Source organism: Neopelma chrysocephalum, unplaced genomic scaffold (assembly GCF_003984885.1).
Source record: "Neopelma chrysocephalum unplaced genomic scaffold, ASM398488v2 Primary Assembly neopelma1_347, whole genome shotgun sequence".
In the NCBI taxonomy this organism is placed as follows: Eukaryota; Metazoa; Chordata; class Aves; order Passeriformes; family Pipridae; genus Neopelma; species Neopelma chrysocephalum.
Genome location: NW_020898011.1, coordinates 1531594 through 1549841, shown reverse-complemented (window position 1 = coordinate 1549841; position 18248 = coordinate 1531594). Strand labels below are relative to the sequence as shown.

At 42.4% G+C, this 18248-nt stretch overlaps 1 protein-coding gene across 1 annotated transcript; it reads right to left on the bottom strand.

Moving 5' to 3' along the window:
• Window positions 1-2649: 2649 nt before the first annotated feature.
• Window positions 2650-15956, bottom strand: OAT (ornithine aminotransferase). The gene is made up of 10 exons (XM_027705624.1): window positions 15836-15956; window positions 11985-12211; window positions 10838-11062; window positions 10615-10710; window positions 8521-8648; window positions 6625-6747; window positions 5819-5947; window positions 4843-4956; window positions 3891-4035; window positions 2650-2987 (listed from the first exon to the last, which is right to left on the bottom strand). Exons 2-10 carry the CDS (start codon window positions 12181-12183, stop codon window positions 2827-2829), a joined length of 1320 nt encoding a protein of 439 aa, XP_027561425.1. The 5' UTR covers window positions 12184-12211; window positions 15836-15956; the 3' UTR covers window positions 2650-2826.
• Window positions 15957-18248: the final 2292 nt, after the last annotated feature.

The following is an 18248-nucleotide window of genomic DNA, read 5'->3' as shown; positions in this document are numbered from 1 at the left end:
GGTTTCTGGCACTCAGCAGGTGAGGAGGGCACTTTAGTTATCTACATTTTTTTGGTAATAAAAGGCCTGAAGAAAATTTCTGAGGCTAATTAGGATCCCAGACAACAAAAGCACAGATGGATTTACAAGCACATTAGTTATACAAGCAGCTGTATTTGAGTTTGAGAGGTTGGAGCAGTGTCACTGACTACAGGCCAAATTCCACTTCAGGATTGCCAAAAAACACTTTCCATGATAAAGCAAATCCTTCTTTTGCCCCCCTCCTTTCTCAAAACAGACTCAACATTCCAAAGGCAGATGATCTTTCTGATTCCCTGTCATTTTGTCACTTTGCACAGAAGAGGAGGATCTCTGACATTCCCTTTGGCCATCCCAGCTCTTCCTGTCATCTCACAGACAACTGCCAACTTGGTTTTTAGTGTTGTTAGGCAGAGGTTAACTGGTGACAGGCTCAATGTCTGGAAAGAGAAATCCTGGGTACCTGTCTTCACTTCTGAAATAACACATATAATTCTGTGCTTGTTCTGGCATTGAACTGTAATTAAACCAAACAATCAAAACCCTCTGTCTGCTCCAGCTCTGGCTGCAGTCACACACCCTGGTCCCTGCTTAGTTGAGAGGGTCAGAGAACTTTCAGGTTAAAACAGAAAACTCAAATTACCCCATCATTAAATAAGGGTAATTTAGGATGACAGTTTCTGACTTGTCTTCAGAAAGTCTCTACACACCTTGATTTCCATAAGCTTGCAAAAAAACTGGACTCATGAAGCAACTATAAGATGAACAAAAAGCCCAGAGATCAAGCAATGGTCTGCTGGAGAAAAATTTCTCCAGTTCTGAAAAGTCTTGGCCTAGTAAATCTGCAACCAGAAAATAGGTTGGACAAGATTAGAGCTCAAATTGATCACCAGCAGCCAGAGAAATACTCTCAGAGGATGCAAGTCAGTCGAGCAAGTTACAGAATTTTATATGCATGTAATTCTTGCCTATTACACAAATAAAAAATGGGGGGAAACAGCTTCGAAGCTGTTCTTCAAAGCAGTTTGCACAAAAAAAATAAACCCCACAATACTGGGGCATAAACTACAGTACTGCATCCAAACCATGTGAACTAGTCTGGCTCCATCCAGCATTTTTGAGGGCACAGCAGAGCAGGGAATTGCAGGAATAGCACAGCAAGGGCTCTAGAAAACATTGTCTCTGAGGAAATACTCAGAATTTTAACCAGAGAAGGAGCAAGGACTGAAACAAGAACAATAACAGACTTTAGGTATGTAAGAGGCTGTTGCATGGAAGGAAAATAAAATAACCTGTTCTCTGTGGCCTTAGGGACACTGTAATGGGCAGCAAAACAGACAGATGTGGTAGGAGACTTGCTGCCAGTGAGGGCAGGGAAGCACTAAAACACACAGTGAAATCTTCTGCCCTCCAGCCCTTTCAGGCAATCAGGCAAACACTGACAGAGCTGTAACTGGGGCAGGGGAACAGACCTGATCATCTCCTTCATCCTTGCCAGCCCTATTACTCTAAAAAAGTAAACTTTTGGGCTGCCAAGGATTTTGGGGGTTTACCTTTTGCTGGAGTCCTTTCAGAGACCAAATGTTGTTTGCACCGTGGTTTTCTTCAGTTATTTCCCTCCTTCCCAACCAGGTTCCATAAGCACAGCTCTCAGAAATGTCAAACTTCCTCAGCAACACCCTGCTGCATTTCTTTCTTATTCCTAAGAATAACAGTCCCAGTGACACATTACCCCTTGTAACAATGAGGCTTTTCCAAATGGAAATCAGTCTTCCTTCACCCACAGATGACTAATCATTCTGTCTCACCCAAACCAAGGGAGGGTAAATGGTTCTGAGAGCCAACCAGCAGACTGGTTCACTTCCATGAACTAAGCTGCCTTTAAAATACCAAGGGATTATTTACCACTTCCCATTATGAACATGTGACTGTATTTAACCCCTGTGCTCAGCAAAGGGAACATTTTGCACTGACAGTGATTAATCAGGGTTTAGTCTCAGCTAAAACCAGCTCAGTTAAGTATTAAAAACTCTAAGTTTCTATAAGCTTTGCTCTTTTTGAATAGACTGAGTATCTTAGTTGCACGTTAACATTTTTTTTTAATGCAAAGCATGTTTTAATATAAACATCCCAATTATAGAAAGTTTTGTAACAGTAAAAACAGATATATATGCTCAGATTTATTTTACAAGATTGCAAAGCCAAACACTGAGGCCAGGCTTGAAAACAGCATCTCTTGTCATACAATCAAAATATTGTACACACAGAACACAGCTCGATGCTTCTCAAGTTCACCAGCATAACACCCAGTTTGTCAAACCTTCAGCATTAGAATTTTTTTTTCAAGCAACAAATGAGAAACACAAATTTCATCCATAATGACAAGTGCTTCCTTCCTACAGACATCTCGCCGAGGGGCAAAAATGCCAAATGTTTTTGGAGAGTGATATGAGAGTGCAAGACAACCCTTAGTAAAATATAGATATAAATCACAATTTAAACTGTGGCCAGGACTTTCAGCAATTAAGCACATTTCTACAGATATCTCCCCTCAAACATTGTGACTCGACTGTTCAGTACCAGATGAACAGCACCTCACCACTTTATTTCCAAGTATTCCAAGACTGGAAACTCTTTAAAATCATTCTGTATTTTCTTTATCAAGCCACTGTAATTTAAAGATACAGCTACAAGTCCTCTCAGATAAAAGGAATGAGAGATGATTGCTTCAAGAGCAGGCCTTCATCGCACGTATTTCAGCACACCACCTCGGAGCAGTCAGCAGACAGACTGTAAAAGCCACATTTTTCAGAAAGACAGGATGGTCTTGTGAATTATTTCGATGGACTCTCTGATTTCATCCTCCTTAATCACCAGTGGTGGTGCCAGACGGATGATGTCCCCGTGCGTGGGCTTGGCCAGGAGTCCGTTATCGCGGAGCCGCAAACACACCTTCCAGGCATCGTAGTCTGCAACCACAGGGGAGAGAACAGGACACTGAGGACATTTACACCACAGCAGAAGAAGTGTCACAACTGCAGCACGTGTGTGGGGCCAGACCCTGTGTTTGCCACCCGGCAGCGAGATGGAGCGTGTTCACAGATGGAGTCGCTCCGAGCAGCTCCCAGGAATCTGCACTGAGCAGAACTGCTGCAAAGCTGGGATTTGTCTCACAGGTTTGCCCCCAGCACACAGAGTTCTGGCCCCTTCACAGCTCAGTGCTTGTCTAGATGGGGCAATACATTTAAAAAAGGGGAGCCATGAAAAGGGGAGGTAAAAGAACATCTGGACAGGACTTTAGACAAAGATTTGTGCAATCTGGATTTCAGTGCGTCACGTGCACATCTTAGAAAATTACACCACCTCCCTACAGCACTTCATCCCTTGATAAAGAGCCTTGATATGCAGTTTTCTGATATAATTCGAGGTGTTAATCCCTAGAAACATACTCTCAGTCATTAACTTTTTTCTTCCTTGTACCCTCCTGTATTCATTGTACTCTTTTAACTATCCTGAAAACAACCAACCTCAGCCAATCCTTCCATAATCTGGCAAAAAATAGTGTTCCAAATGTGGCCAGTTTTCTTCCAATGAGGAGATAAATCTGCCTCTGTTGAGAGGCAGATTCACCATCAGGTTTGAACATTATCAAATCATAAAGGAATTCAAATAATACTTAAAAAAATTTTCAGCCTTAATTAAAACCACTTATTTTTAACAGTACGCACTTGAATAAATTTTCGGTAGGTACTACAGTACTATAGCCAAGATCTGAACACAAACATGATTCCTATATACCATCTCCCACCTACAATTTAAGCTGAAAAGTATTTTTTTAAGCTGTGATGGTGCAGTTGACTGTATTTCCTCACCTTTGGTCTCCCGGATTACAATTGCATTTAACAGCCCCTTTCCTCTCACAGCAGTTACAATGTTGGACGGTGTCTTCATGAGTTCATTTCTTAGTATGTTACCCATTATTTCTGCATTTTTTGCCAAGTTTTCATCTTCAATTACCTAAAGGGAAGTCAGATCTAGTCAGCTGAAGGGCACCACACTTGTTTTATGTACCATGCTGGAAGGGTAAATGACATTACATTTTATGTACCATGCTAGAAGGGTAAATGACATTACAGATACTGAGATACAAAAGCTGTTGCAGGCAGAGTGTCACTGCAAGGGCTGCATATCCCAGCAGATTGGTGTCAAGTCTTTACTCATTCATTTTTACAAGAAACAATAATATTTTTGAAATTTTGTTCAAAACTGCCATTTGCAGTTATTTGCAAGTCAATAGTAAAGCTCTGAAGATTCTTAATCTCTCCAGATCCAATGAGGCTTTCTGAGTGACCTGCATCCCATGTAGTCAATTAGGCAGTCACAGAATAATTAAACTACACACTCTGGACAAGACATTTTAGCTTCTGTTTGAGCTCCAGTAGCACACACATTTTATCAGGCTCACAGAGCAGCAGCCTCTGCTGGTATATCCAATATAATCCAATTTCAAAGTGTCTCCATGAAATTAGTGAAGCTACTTGACCAAATTTACAGAAGTGCCTTGAAACTCCCTCTACATAAATTTTATTTTGACATTTAAGACATTAAGACCATAAGAACACAGGAATTAGGACACACTTCCAATAAAAACTTTAGAATTTGTTTTGTGATCTGTGCAGATAACCACTGCCAATTTTCCATTCGTACTTAAAGCTGGATTGCTACTCCCAGCCTAAGAAATAACATCATTTATTTAAGCAAAGATCATGTCAGTGTGACACACTTTTTTCTTTGGATTCCAAACCTTTATCACAACACACAAACCTCCAGTGCTGCCATTGCCACACGGCAAGCCAATGGATTTCCTCCATATGTAGATCCATGTTCACCAGGCTTAATGGTCAGCATAATTTCATCATCACACAGTACAGCTGAGACCTAAAATGGGGAGGTCAGCAAATTAACTTAAAGATATATTTAAAACAGTAAACTTTAATACCTCTGAAGCAAACTTTTCCTCAGGGCTCAGGAAATTTTTAGCCTACGGTAATAAATTACATTTACATTCCCAGTTCTGTATACAGGAGAGAAGATCTGGCAATCCCCTCATTAATCCCTTAAATACACTTAGATATAGTGGTAACATGTAACTCCCAACTACAGCAGAAAGGCATTTCTCCAAACTGAATATTATTTCAAGACCTTAGGCTTCAACACTTGGTTTAACAACTCAGAAATACCTTCAATCAGCCAAAATAGTTCAAGGCATGTTGTAATTTCCAGCCTAATCAGCAGGAATTTAAGTCCCTCCAAGAGGATAAAATCAGTCATGCAGACATGCCAAACACATGAAATCGTGCCAGTTGTTCCAAAACAGCTCCATAATGTGTGTTTTAACATATATTAGTATTTTATCCTCTACAGAATTCATCTAGAAATTAATCACAGCAAGACTGTGATAAACCTACTCTCCAGAGAGAGTAAAAAAGACTAACCAGAAATTCCATAACGAAAAGCTGACTACTGGACACTTATTTTCCTGACAGAAAAACAGCCACTTCAGCTAAAAAGGTAGTATTAGGTATTCCACTGTTTTATTATGTATCTCTCACAGGTTGGGCTGTCTGGTCATAAATCATAGCTAATCTTGTAAACAACAAATTCCAAGCACAACAAACATCAGAGTTATTGTTCTTCCAACTGGTAGATTTTCAATGTTAATTACTAAAAAATCATTATTCAACAATTTTTTGAATAATTTGATATTATTTCAGATTATTGGTATTTCTTTGTTACTCACAGGATATAAGCCACCAGAAAGGGCCTTTCCAAGAAGAACTATATCAGGTCTCACATTTTCATGGTCAACAGCCAGCATTTTCCCTGTTCTGGCTAAACCAGTCTGTATTTCATCAGCAATAAACAGAACCTTCAGAGAGACAAAAAGAGCAGAGATCAGGCAATGAGTTTCACTCCCATTCCTAACTCAATTCAAACAATACAGCTCTTTTTTTGAGGTATCATAACAATAATAAAGACAACTTTATTAATAATATGTCAATACCTTCCTCTGAAGGTATAGAAGGAATTATGAATAGCACTTGCAAATTAGACTGAATTCTGTTGGAACAGAGATGACTGATTTTTAAATCAGAGACCACTGATAACCATTTTCTTCAGTGTTTCACTCTGTGACCCACTACTGTTACAAATTCTTGGCACTTATGCACTCCACCAACAAGGGCCCCTAATAGCCATGGTAATTATTAATTACTGCAGTAATTTGCTTTAGTCCCAAGAAACTTAGAATGTGAGAAAGAAATTAAAAGCTAAATTAATTTAAAATAAATGCAGTTCAAGAACATTCATCAGTAACTTAAACCAGTGACAGTGGTAAGAAATAGTGAAAAATGTGCATTGCTAAGAAGTACTTTCAGGTAAGGTATGAGCAGGAAATACAAGAAGTATCCCTGTCCTATTCCACTGAAATAAAAGGAGATTATTAAATCATATATGAAGTCCTACACCTAGGACTAGGATGACCTTACAAGATACAGCAGTAAACACAGTAATGTTTAAGCCACATTATTACAGTGAATTCCTTACATTGTGTTTTGTGCAGAGGTCCCTCACTCCTGTGAGATAACCCTTGTCAGGAACAACCACACCTGCTTCCCCTTGGATTGGTTCAACCATGAAAGCTGCCACGTTGGGATCTTGAAGGGCCCGCTGTAAAAATGGACATATGGGTGGGAAAGACAAAAAGAAAAGGCCTTTACTCAGGTCAGATTTAGAAAATACACGTAGCAGAACCTAATTCTAGCCCCAGTGTTTTTCCTTAGGGAACGATAATGGCATTCATGTTATCCCTGAGTGCCATTTCAGTTCCAACACAATGTCACTATTTGCCTTGTAAAATGAGCTGCTGTGCTCACTTGGGAAGGTACAAACCTTAAAAATTGCAGACTCAGATAAGCACATTATCAGATCAGTCCATAAATTACCTCAGAAATACCCTCAGTTTTGCATGACCCCATACCAGACAAACAATTGCTCAACTCTCCCCTCAAACAAAAAAGAATGGAGCCTCTCCAGAACAATTTTACCTTAGAGCAAAGTCCACAGGTACATTCTTGCACTATCAAGTTCAAAAAGGTTTAGAAGTCCAGGAGAGACAAGAGATGTGATGACTCCCAGCATGAATTTACTACAGCTTCTCTCAGTATGGCCCCATAAACAGAATGGATTCAGCTCTAATGAAGCCATTAAATACTTACAGGCCTTTCACAATGGGCACCCTGATGTAGGTTCAAACCTGAGCAAGTTTTTCCACACTGCAACTAAAACACTGAGAGACCTTTGTTTTCATCCTAACCAAACTCTAAGGAGACAATCAACTCTGTCCTACAATCCCTCCAATCTCCACAGCCCACCTCCCTGTATGAAGCAGAACCAATGAAACTATTTTGCTCATGGAGATGATGCACCCAGGTAATGGATTGGAAAAAGACAATCTTTAAGATCCCTTCCAATCCAAAACATTCTGTGATTCTATGACAAAAGTGGCAATGCCAACATTCCAAGCCCTTCAGGACTATCTGTATTTGGCTGGAACCCTCTTGCCTCCCAGGTCCCAATTCCAGCACCCCGTGGCTGCCACCAAGCCCAACATACCCTTTAATATATAAACCCAGATTATGAAGGTGGAAAATTTTAGACAAATCAAGGTCAACCTTCTCCAACATCTTGACAGAACAAAACTCAGAAAACCCAGGGAAATGCAGAATCCCTGACATTTCAGTAGCTTAAGCAAAACACCAGCCCAGCGTGGTTTTAAGGATGCTGTGAAATGGAAATACTTATTTGCAACTGTGTCAATTCTAGTCACACAAGCACAGAATGGTTTGGGTGGGAAGGGCCTTTAAAGCCCTTCTAGTTCCAACTTCCCAGCCATGGGCAGAGACACCTTCCACTAGCCCAGGTTGCTCCAAGCCCTGTCTAACCTGGCCTTGGACACTTCCAGGGATGGGGCAGCCACAGCTTCTCTGGGCAACCTGTGCCAGGGCCTCACCACCCTCACAGCCAAGAATTCCTTTCCAATATCCAATCTAAACCTACTCTCTTTCAGTTATCTAGTCACTGAAGAATGCACAGCATTTCTGAGAAAAGTAGCTAAAGGTATTAGTTTCAGAAATCAAGTCCTGACTTTTGGAATGTAAGCTACTGATCTGAATTCCATCACAGTTTATCTGTTGTTCTTCATTTGTACCTTGAACATCTTAGTGAGATGTGAAACAGATCATGTGGTGTTTCTTTTACATCCTAAAGCAAAACTGAAAATCAAAACCAAAGCAGAATTTACACACATTTCCTATGCACATCAATAACATATATTTCTTAAATAAATCTAGATACACGTATCTTAGTGTCAAAGGGATAAGTTTCTGATTTTCTTTGTTATTTACCAAAGAGACGTTGTAAAATGACAAAATTCTCAAATACCTCAAGAGCTGGGAGGTCATTGTATGGGATCACTTCAAAACCTGGCATGAAGGGCCCAAATCCATCATAGCTGGATGGGTCAGTAGAACTGGAGATGGCAGACATTGTCCTGCCCCAGAAGTTGCCAGCTGAAAAAAAAAAGAGGGGGATTGTTACAAAACTGACCAAGAGCCAGAACAGTTTAAAGGACATCATACTTTCCATTTGTTACTGCATTTTAAGTTATCTAACTTCAGCATATTATCATCCTTCTTCTAATTGTTAGCATTTTGTATTGATGTCATAAATATACTGTGTTGTTTTGATGTGTTCAAAAGAACATATCAAAAAACAAAATAAAATTATACTCTAAGACCTGGTAAGTTTACTCAAAATAATTTCCTTAAATTTTGTTAGTAGTCTGAAAAATTGAAAATAAGTCAGATAATATCTTTTTAAGGAAGACATTCAGCTTTTATGTAAATATTACTTATTAAATATAGAGGGGGAAATGAACACCATTCCTAATTTAAGTCCTAAAAATAAAGCTGCCACAAAGCCTAAATCAGAAAATACACTCTGTGCATTTCAAAGGCCCAGAAAAACCCACTTACATATGTAAAAATATTGTGATGTTGCACTATTTTATTTAGAAACATCAGTTAAAATGTTCAGGAACCAACTGTCACTAAGTCAGTAATATCTTCATTTTAATAGTTCGGTGAAATCAACAGACTCTCAGATAATTAATAAGGTGTTTAATAAGACTAAGGAAGATTAAGGGTTCAACATCTCCACAACATAATGAGGTTCTTCCTCCCCCATTAATTCCTTTGTGTGAGTGTGATCCTGGGGCAGAGGATGTTTCCACCCTGCAGGGAACCCCATAAACAGCCCTACACTGAGCACCACAGCCCTGTCCCCCAGCACAACAACCCCTGCTTGTCACCTCAAGGTTATGTCAGAGCAATTCCCTGTCATCCCAAAGCCCAGGAAGCAGAGCAGTGGATCTGCTGAGGGCAGCCTGTCTCCACCTGGATGCTCCAGTCTCCACAGTGCCTCACTATCCAGCCCAGAATCCATGTGGAGTTCTCTAAACTCATGTTCAAAGGCTTCCCCTTAGCTACCCAAGAGAGCTCTTTTTCCTGCCAAAATGGAGGGAATATCCACTTTGTCAAGATGAGAAGCACTTACTATAAGTAAACTTTCTGAAGAGCAAAATAAAATATATGTAGAAGAAAAGGAAGGAGAAGTACATTTGTTCAAAGAACTCCCAGAAGACATTTTAAAAAAATCTCTATTCAATCCCAGAAAACATAATGCAATATTCAACTATGAATTGTAATTTACAAATGCTGCCTAATGGCACTTATGGTTCAGGTACTATATGTACCAAAAGTTAAAACTAGTATTTGCAGCTGCAGCAATCTCAGGGAAAAAGGTCAATATTTAAGTAGTAAGCTTTATTCTGAAAGGTTTAATAAAATACAGAATCATTGAACAACATTAGCACTGACAAGAACATTTTATCTATAACCAAAGAACACTAAATATCAGATTTTTTTATTATATATGGGGGTTTTTCCATTTTTTTTATTTAGCTAAGCACAACAGTCTCTTCAGGGGCAGGTAACTCCTCCCTGTAATGGAGCCAAGCAGAGCAGGCAGGCAAAGGGAGGAACTATTTCAACAGAGAATCAGGGCCCAATATTTCCTTCAGCAATACTGCTTTTACTTTCATTATATGATCAAGACTCCAATATGGAGTTATGTCCACTGGGTTAATCTCTGGAAGACTTCAAGGATGCAAAGAAAACCACTGGTAGGTGAAGCCTAAGAGGGAAGCAGGTTTAACCCTACTGTGCAACCTGTGAGAGGCGTGGCAGTAATTTGAGGAGTGAATTCACAAAAAAGTTATATAAAAGACAACCAGCTAAGAATAAAAAGATACTAAGCTTCAAGTGGTTAAAAGAGCATGGAGGACTGAGTGTACTTTCCACGTGACTTCAGGCTGCCTCTCAACAATCCAGCGTCCAGAGCTCTCTTCCTCCTCAATGCCTCAACTCATAACACAGAGTTTTAAGGAAGTTGATCAGCTTTGAACACTTTACATACCTGCAAAAATAATTTTAGCCTTGTATTTTGGGACTCCTTTCACAGTGTATGCCCATTTCCGAGCCAGTTTACAGGCAGTTTCTCCAGCCTCCACCCCTGAAACACAAAGCAGCACCATGATCACTCCTGTACATGAGAGAGGCCATCAGTGCAGCACCAAATGTTACACAACTGCTGAATCTCATAGACAAGAAATAAAATGGAAATAAAATCATTTCTTCACCTGTGTTCATTGGAAGAACTTTGTTGTAATTGAACATTTTGGTGACGAGCTCCTCATATTCACCAAGTACATCGTTGTAGAATGCCCTGGATGTCAGGGTCAGTTTTTCAGACTGAGCTTTCAGAGCATCCACGATTTTTGGGTGACAGTGACCTTGATTTACTGCACTGTAAGCACTCAGAAAGTCAAAATATTTTCTACCTTCAACATCCCACACATAAACACCTGGGAAAAGAAACATATGGTCAATACACAAAATAAAAGATGGCATGAGACAATACTAAATGGTATAAACTAAGGGTTACAACACAACCTGGCCAAGTTAAATGGTATTCTCTCTATCCCTGAGGGCATTCCTGAAAGGGCCTCTAGAAAATAATCAGTTGACAAGGAGATCATGAGCAACAAAACTAGCACAGAATAAATAAGGAAACAAAAAAAAAAAAGCATTTCCAATATAAAGCTGCCATTCCATGGAGTTAGTAATATCAGACTATTACTTCCCCTCCAAGTCTCTGTTTTAGGCACTAAAAGGTAGATAGAGAAGAAAACTTCTGTAAGAGAATTAACTGGAGGTCACAAAATAAAGAACAAAATCAACAGAACCCAAATAATCTCAAAATTCAAGAAGCTGAAGGCTCTGAGCTGTCAAAATGTGCCCTGAAAAAGAGAAACTATTGGATCACTATGCTGATAGCATTTTAACATAAACTCACAGGACAAAAAAGCCCCTTAAACATAATTAAAGACCAGAGTAAATTTAAGTTAAGCAATAATACAGGAACAGTGCACAAGGACTTAAATAGGGTTCCAATGCACCTTCTCATGTTCACATTAACATTAAACCTCCCCAAACAAGGCAAAAGAAGAAACAAAAGTTGCTTGATAATTTTCCTGCTGAATTATTCTGGAGATTATTGGCACTTTGACCTTTATTTAGATAAAATATTTTAGAGACATCACCATTTTAACAGATGGCTTTATGCATAATGATCCAGCTCTCTAACCAACAATTAGCTGCCTTTATTTCACCAATTATCTCAATCCCACCCTAAAAAAATACCCAACGAAGGTTCAGAAACTGATCCCACCCACCCGCACAGACACATCTCCTTCTACAACACTCAGGGAAACTTAAATAAAATACCTTTCCCTCTTTCCAGAGCAACAGGCAGTGGGTGATAGTTGTGGGCACCATATTTAGCCTCACGTTCATAGATCAGCTCAGAGGAGACGGGCCTTTGAACAGTTTTTTTGGGAGCAACTGAGGCAGCAGAACTCAGTGATGCTTGGAGACCTCGAGAGAGAACAGCAACGCTCTGGGGGCGGCTCAGCTTGGAAAACATGATGGACCTCAGGTATTCTGATATAGATCTGAGGGGGAAAAATAAGGACAGTTAATAATTAGCACTAACAACACTTGGATGAAAGGTACGATGTGACTGAAGGGGTTTTACTGCCAGGATTACGGGTTTCCCAACTCTTTTGCAACTCAAGCAAGAAAGCTTATGTGAAGTATAAATGTGGGATTAAGTTCAAACTAGTATTTTCTTTCAATTTTAATGCACACTCCCAGAAACAGAAAGAAAACTAAGCTGTGTGACTCACCAAGTCTGTGAACTAGATACACCATTTTTCCTGTAAGAGTTCTTTTTTCACTGTGCCTTAATTTTGGTTTACTAATATAAATTACAATAAGAAAGTTAAGTTCATCAAACTTCTTTTTCTACTGAAATGCCTTTTTTCTGCCAAAGACTACTGTAAGACCAACCTTGTCACAGAATCAGAAAGTAAATAATATAACACTAGGAAGAAGCACTGGACACAAATCACCTTTAGCTGATAATATCAACAAATTTGATAAAGGATTGATTAGTTTTAACTGAGATCAGGTTTAAGAAGCAAAATTTGTAACTTTTTACATAAATTGCATTCTGGATTTTAAAATGTTCCATTCTGGATTTTAAAATGCTGCCAACTACATAGAGCACTCACTGTTAATACTTTTTTAAGACCATCATTCTTAAAATGGTTCAGCCTGGAGAGGAGAAGGCTTTGGGGAGATCTTAGAGCCCTTTCCAGTGCCAACAGGGACTCCAAGAGAGCTGGAAAGGGACTTTGGACAAAGGCCTGGAGGGACAGGACAAGGGGGAATGGACTTAAGCTGAAGGAGGGTCCGTTCAGATGAGATACTGGGAAGAAATTCTTTATTATGAGGGTGGTGAGGTCCTGGCACAGGTTGCTCAGAGAAGCTGTGGCTGCCCCATCCCTGGAAGTCTCCAGGGCCAGGCTGGATGGGGCTTGGAGCAACCTGGGATGGTGGAAGGTATCTCTGCCCATGGCAGGGGGGTTGGAACAAGATGAGCTTTGAGGTCCCTTTCAACCCAAACCATTCTGGGATTCTGTGATCAAAAAACAGATGGAAAGTAATCATATGTCAGATATTAATGATTATTAGAGCACTCTCTATTTTCTTAGTGAACTCAGCAATTTTCCCTGAACATATAACCTTGTACTGTTACCATCTATGATAATCTGAGGGTTTCATGAGTGAAATGCACTTGGATTTCTTCTCTGTGCCAGCACCTCAGACAACACAAAGATACGTCCCAGAGAAGGGGAAGTGAGCTGGCACTTTTAAAGCTGTCCAAGCAAGCTCTCCTCACAGCAGGGAACAGCAGAGAGCCACCAAGAGCTCTCAAAGCTCAAGTTTCTAGTCTTGCAGAACATCACATTTATAAGCTGTCAAATGGTTTAAGCCCCAAAGGAGGATCACAGATTACAATAAGTACTCTGAGTATGAAATGCAGCCTCCTCTGTATCACACTCCACAGCAAACTGAAGAGCTGAGCAGCCTTGGCACTGCTGCAGCACCCAACCAAAGCATATTGTAAAATCTAACCAAAATATAGGTGTTAAATGCCAACAAGAGAATGCAAGGATGGCTTACACAAGGGTGCTGTTATTTCAGGCTCCTTGCAGAGACAGAAGTGCTAAGTCATGGATTTATCCCTAATTTATTTTGGAAAAGATCAGCACCGTGGATGTGTCCCCTTGAACAGAGAGGTATTTCTTTCAGCAAACTCCTCAGGTATTACTTTGCTGCTCCTCACTTCTAACCAAAGCCAAAAGACTATTTTCTCCACCTACTAAAATCAGCTACCAAAATCCAAGAGTTTAGGAAGAGTCAATAGTCTCTCCATTCCAGCAGGAGATGAACAGCAGCTGCACAGCTCTGGGCATGTTTCCAGCTGTTAAATATTAGACATTTGTGTTAATACTTTTCAAGATGGTTATTCAAAGATTCTGCAAACAAAAAAGACAAATAATTCTCTGTGCAAGAAAAAATTCTGACCATACAAAATTGCAACCTGCTTAACTACTAAAATGTAATTGGTCTGTGACAGCCTGGCCCCTGGCACACCTCCATGGCAGAGCAGCTAATCCTGTCACAAGCTTCTATATTTCTGGAGATTTCCCAGACATTCCTGAAATAATGGGTGTAAAGAAACTAAACTCTCATCTGCCCTGTATCAGAGAGGTACTTTTCTGCATGAAGAATTACAGATCCCCAGTTTGAGGTTCTTGTTTTACTTCTTTCAAAGAGGCTGGAAAATATTAATCAGATTTTTTTAGAAGGGCTTTCCCCTCCATGAAGAGAAATGCCCTGCAAATTGTGCTAGTGAGACCACACCATTTTATCCAAGGTTTAGAAGATTACATGGAGTAGGGCTGAGTGAAGCTGGGAATTACAGACGAATCTGAAGTTAAAAGGTGGAGAAAAATCTGGCTTTGATGATACACAAGAGAAGATGAACCGAAATTTCAGGAAAGAGGAGGGGCAAAAAATAAGGAAAAAAAAAATAAACAAACCAAATGAAGAAACCCGGTCTTGTTACCAACAATGAGGAAGTGAGAAATATGATCGTGCCCTGCAGCAGGCAGCACAGGAATTAGAAGCCAGGGAATTACACCAAGGGGAAAAGGTCTTGCATCAGAAAAGAAAAATCACCCAAAGCAGAGCTGTGAAACACTTGAACAACTCTGCTCAGCTGTTGAGCAAGAATATCCAGACAGGGGTCAGTGCCTGCGATTTCACAGGTAAATTGAATGGTTGTACGACCCAAACCCTGACAGACACTGAAGCACACCCTAAGGTAAATGGCAGATACTGTCAAATACATAAAAACAGTCAGAGTCATGTTGATACAGCAGAGAGGAATTAGTGCCACACTGCTGCCTTTACCAGCTGAATGAAAGGGGGTGAATGTTCCAGGGGACAAGCAGGAGGGACAGCGGTGTGGGTGTGCCAAGCTACCTTGGCAGACATCAGGAACAGCTCAGGACCTAAACTGGCAGAGAAGAATCCCGAATCACAGAATCAGTTTGGTTGGAACTGACCTCCGAGATCATCAAGTCCAAACTATGACCCAACACCACCTTGTCAACCAGACCAGAGCAATGATTGCACCATCCAGTCTCTCCTTAAACACCTCCAGGGACGGTGACTCCACCACCTCCCTGGGCAGCCCCTCCCAATGTCTAATCACCCTTTCTGTGAAGAAATTCCTCCTGATGTTCAACCTAAACCGTCCCTGGCACAGCTTGAGGCCATTTCCTTTCCTCCTATCCCTTGTTCCCTGGGAGCAGGGCCCGACCACCCTCCCCGTTAGGGTGTCACAGAGAGAGAGAAGGTTCCCCCTGAGCCTCCTTTTCTCCAGCAAAAGAAAAAAAAATAAAAAGCAATAAACCCAGTAGAAGATCCCTCTCGCCACCCCCCCCGCCAAAGCCAACGACAAAGGCACTGCAGAGGCAAAGCTGTGGCACCGCGGGCCTGACACAGCACAGCGGAGGGACGGGGCTGTCACCGCCCCCGCTCCCCGCACCGACACAGCGCCCGCGGGAGCGCTGCGGGGCCTGGGCGACGGGGCCGGCTCACAGCCTGCCGGGCCGCGGGAGGCGGGAATGTCCCCCGAGGGAGGGCTGGGCGGGCCGTACCTGGAGCTGGAGGTGCTGCCGGAGGTGCCGCCGGAGGTGCTGCCGGTGCCGGGGCCCGCGGCGAAAAGGAGGCGGCGGCCGCGGGCCTCTGTCACTTCTCCTCGCCCCGCCGCTGACGTCACCGCCGCTGCGCCCGCCGATTGGCTGCTGCGGATGATTGACAGCCACGGCCCCCGCGTCCGGTAACCGCCCCCCCGGCCCTTGTAGGGGGGGGCTCTCCCCTCCCCTCAGAGCGGGGGCTCCGCTCCTCTCTGCCGAATTGCCCCCGGGGGCTGTCCAAAACACACTCGCCGCTGTGGAGAAAATTAACTCCACCTCAGCCAAAACCAGCACAGGAACAGTCCTTGTGGCCATAGAATCCCCCCCACACCTCGGCGGGGTGAAGCCCCCCAGGCCCTGCCCGAGCGCCCTCGGGTCGCCGTCACCAGCCCTTGGCCCCGTCGGGGAAGGTGCTGCAGGACAGGGTGAGCACTGAGTAAAAACTGAGAGGGACTAGGAAATGGGAACTGTGTGGGATGGTGGTGGTAACTCTGCTGGCAGCTGCAAGTTGCTTCCTTGGGATCAGAGAATTGTAGAATGATTGGGTTGAAAGGGACCTTCAAATCATCCAGTTCCACCCCCTGCCATGGGCAGGGACACCTTCCACTAGCCCAGGTTGCTCCAAGGCCCATCCAACCTGGCCTTGGACACTTCCAGGGATGGGGCAGCCACAGCTTCTCTGGGCAACCTGTGCCAGGGCCTCAGCACTTTCATAGGAAATAATTTTTTCCTAATCAAAACCTACTCTATTTCAATTTGAAGCCATTGCCCCTTGTCCTGTCACTACATGCTCTTGTAAAGAGTCTTGCCTCATCTTTCCTGTAAGTTCCATCCAGGAACTAGAAGGATGCCCTGAGAAGTGCTCTGTGAGGACCGTAGAAGCCCAGCCCTGACCTTCCTCTTCAGAAAAGCTTTGCAGGAGTTTTTCACCATCTTTTTATGTATGGCTAACATAAAATAATTAAAATAATAATAGTCAGGGATTCACTAAGTTTGCTAATGAATTCCTCATGGAGCTCCTCTGCCAGGTGTTTTTTGACCTATATGCAGGATGCACCAACCTCCTCCCCAGTCCACCACGGTTCATCCAGCACACCCATGGCCTGCCAAGGACAGGCTGCCCTTCTCCACATGGAACGGCACTGACGGAGCCCCAGACTTCACACACTGATCCTTGGGAGGGAGGGAGGGAGGTGTGGGGGGAGTGAGGTCCAGGAGCTTTGAGCTCAGACCAGCAGGTGAGCAGGGACAGGCTGGAACGAGCCAGCACAACCCTGACCTTTCCCCAGGCTAAATTACACTTGGAGAGTGTTTTGTAACTGGAAGATCTGGACATTGAAAGGGAACTGTGAGGTCTGTTTGATAAATACATGCTGGTTTTTTGCAAAAGAATCATAGATAAGTTTGGGTAGGAGATTACCTTAAAGCTCATCTTGTTCCACCCCCTGCCACGGGCAGGGACACCTTCCTCTATCCCAGGTTGTTCCAAGCCCCATCCAACCTGGCCTTGGACACTTCCAGAGATGGGGCAGCCACAGCTTCTCTGGGCAACCTGTGCCAGGGCCTCACCACCCTCACAGTAAAGAATTTGCTCCTAATATCTGACCTAAACATACACTCTTTCAATTTGAAGGTGTTCCCCCTTGTCCTGTCCCTCCAGGCCCTTGTCCAAAGTCCCTCTCCAGCTCTTTTGTAACCCATTTAGGTACTGGAAGGGGTTCTAAGTTCTCTCCATAGCCTTCTCTTCTCCAGGCTGAACAATTCCGATTCTCTCCACCTCTTCTCATAGCAGAGGTGTTCCATCCCCATAATCATCTTTGTAGCCTCCTCTGGACTCACTCCAACAGATCCACGTCCCTCCTGTGCTGAGGACCCCAGAGCTAGACACAGTGTTCTAGGTGGGGTCTCACAAGAGCAGAGTACAGAAGAACATCAAGAGTATTTCGCTTTTTCTCTTACCCACCCCAGTAGGAAGGAAGAAAATCCAAAACAAAACAAAAAAAAACCCCACCAAGCAAAAAAAACCCCTCAGTCTTAGCAGTAATGAATTCTGGGTGCCTCTTGCTCTTTGTTTGTAGATTGTTGTAACAAATTTATCCATGCTGGAAAAGAGTTTATTTCTTCCACAAAGAAAACAATATCCTAGTTGACACACAGAATTTGCATATCTTCCCTGCACTAAACAAACCCTCATTTGAAAACATTCCTGAATCTTGTCATATCTTTTAACCAAATTGCCCAAACCTTGGATGTCAGGGAGCAGCACTGCTTATGCCTTGGGAGAATAATGCCCTCGGAAAAAATTTTCCCAATGTGCAGTCAACTTGATGCAGCGAGGGCTGGGAGGAGAAAAGATAATATTGTGCTCTTTATA

Coding starts and splice junctions, on each gene's coding strand:
- OAT (XM_027705624.1), bottom strand. CDS start 12,183: ATGTTTTCCAAGCTGAGCCGCCCCCAGAGCGTTGCTGTTCTCTCTCGA. Junction 11,063..11,984: donor TGCTCTGGAAAGAGGGAAAG/GTATTTTATTTA, acceptor TTCTTTTCCCAG/GTGTTTATGTGTGGGATGTT. Junction 8,649..10,614: donor GGCTAAAATTATTTTTGCAG/GTATGTAAAGTG, acceptor TTTTTTTTTCAG/CTGGCAACTTCTGGGGCAGG.